The 1,717-nt window shown below is 42.7% G+C and overlaps 1 protein-coding gene across 1 annotated transcript; it reads left to right on the top strand.

The window, feature by feature from the left end:
• Positions 1 to 1,499: 1,499 nt before the first annotated feature.
• PPTG_20685 (hypothetical protein) lies at positions 1,500 to 1,712 on the top strand (the record flags this gene model as incomplete). The annotated part of the gene is made up of 2 exons (XM_008892883.1): positions 1,500 to 1,590; positions 1,654 to 1,712. Coding segments are annotated over 2 exons (150 nt in total), but the record flags the coding sequence as incomplete, so codon positions are not given.
• Positions 1,713 to 1,717: the final 5 nt, after the last annotated feature.

Below are 1,717 nucleotides of genomic sequence, written 5' to 3'. Positions count from 1 at the left end.
ACTATTGTCCATGCCAGTGCTCGATAGCAACTGCTTAAATGATGCTATAGAGTAGTGTCAACAGTACATTAGTTTGAGAATCCAGAGCTTCTCCGTGCAAACACGGCATTAGTCATAGTACACAGAACAGTAAATATGATCCTGGAGACGTGGGGGGATTCCATAGACAAAGCTATGTTTGCAAGCTATATATACATATATACATCTTGAGTAGTTCTAGTAGAGACTTCTGGCGATTTTGATCTTGCGGTCAGCTTATAAAAACGCATATGTTCTCTCTAAAACTAAACTAAGCGGTTCGCCTCCATTTTGTCACTAGCAAGCTTTCACTCAAGCAAAACCTTTCGCTTTGGTCGTACCGGAGTCTGTTTTGATATACCGGTAAGCACCACATTGAAGCGCATTACCGAGCTGGTATTCGAATTGATGTACCGGTAAGGACTATCCCACCCAATTTGCCTTTATTGAGCTGTCCCTAACAGAACTACTGTGCTTCCGATCCCAGAAAATTATTCACATTTTTATTAGTCAATAATATTCTTAGCGTTTTTCTCACCTTATGTAATGTGGTGTTAGAAATGAAAGTATTTGACCCCCCCCCCCCCGAATTTTAGCACAGCTGTAGGACCCGAAAAAAACTATTGTATCGTACTTACTAAACCATTAATTCCATTACCCTTTTGGACCAATCGCATAGTTATCATTTTCGGCAGGCTCGAGCCCGATGGGTTCTATTGAGGTGTATTCCTTGTTCTGGTTCCATTCAGACTTTCGTATTGGCTATATTAAAAAAATTACAACTTTGTCTTTGTCCGAGCTTTCGTTGGCCCAGCGAACGTTCCAAAAATGCAAGACCTTCATCTCTTTGATCTCGATTGTGGAGTGGACAAGTATCTGCCAGAAAACACTTCTCTAGATGACGCTCGACGATTCCAATCGTCAATTATATCCATCGCGGCGAACACTGTCTCGTTGTCGATTAATTAGAAGATATGGAGCTGCTTCAGTTTTCTACTAAACGCAGTTGAATTTTCTGAGCTGGAAGAGAGACTATAGACTGACGCCGAGGTTGTTGAATCTCGTGGTTTTGAATCTGCAGAAGAAAAACTAATGAAGGGGCAAACGCGATGCTTTACAAGCAGAGATGAACAGTCTGTGGCATGGCTGCTGTGTGTTTTATTTTGATAATGAAGAGGAGTACGACAATTACGTGTAGTATGTCTTCTAGAGCAATTTTGGGTAATTTCCAGCGGAGATTGTCCAGTTCTTCACAATCAATATTGTTGCAATAGTATCACGATAAATCAATAAGTCCATCCCCGTCCAACGAGTGTGAACGATTCTTCTTGTCGGCCAAGCTTATTTACTCGCAGCGAAAGCGGTGGATCCGTCAAATTGGAGATATTAATGTTCCTCATTTACATCATGACCATGCGTATGTAGAATCCGTTAGATCTTGGGCAAAAGCTTCCAGGCCTTCTTTTATTTTCCAATCTACCATGGAGCATAAAGGCTACAACTGTTACTGCAAGCGCAAGGCCACCAAGACTAATACAACCTACGCGGTCTGTGCTGGACACCGAGCTGGGTGTAAGGCTCGCCTGATTGTTCGCGACGGAAAAGTCAGAGCACTCAATTATTACCTTTGCCTAGTGGAGACGCCGCCAGAAGTCATCGATGTCCGCCGAGAAAAACAGGCCGTTCTTCAGAGAGTGTG

This window comes from Phytophthora parasitica (genome assembly GCF_000247585.1).
Source record: "Phytophthora parasitica INRA-310 unplaced genomic scaffold supercont2.1, whole genome shotgun sequence".
NCBI lineage: Eukaryota > Oomycota > Peronosporomycetes > Peronosporales > Peronosporaceae > Phytophthora > Phytophthora nicotianae.
Note: the sequence above shows the minus strand (reverse complement) of the source record. Positions and strands in the feature narration are given on the sequence as shown.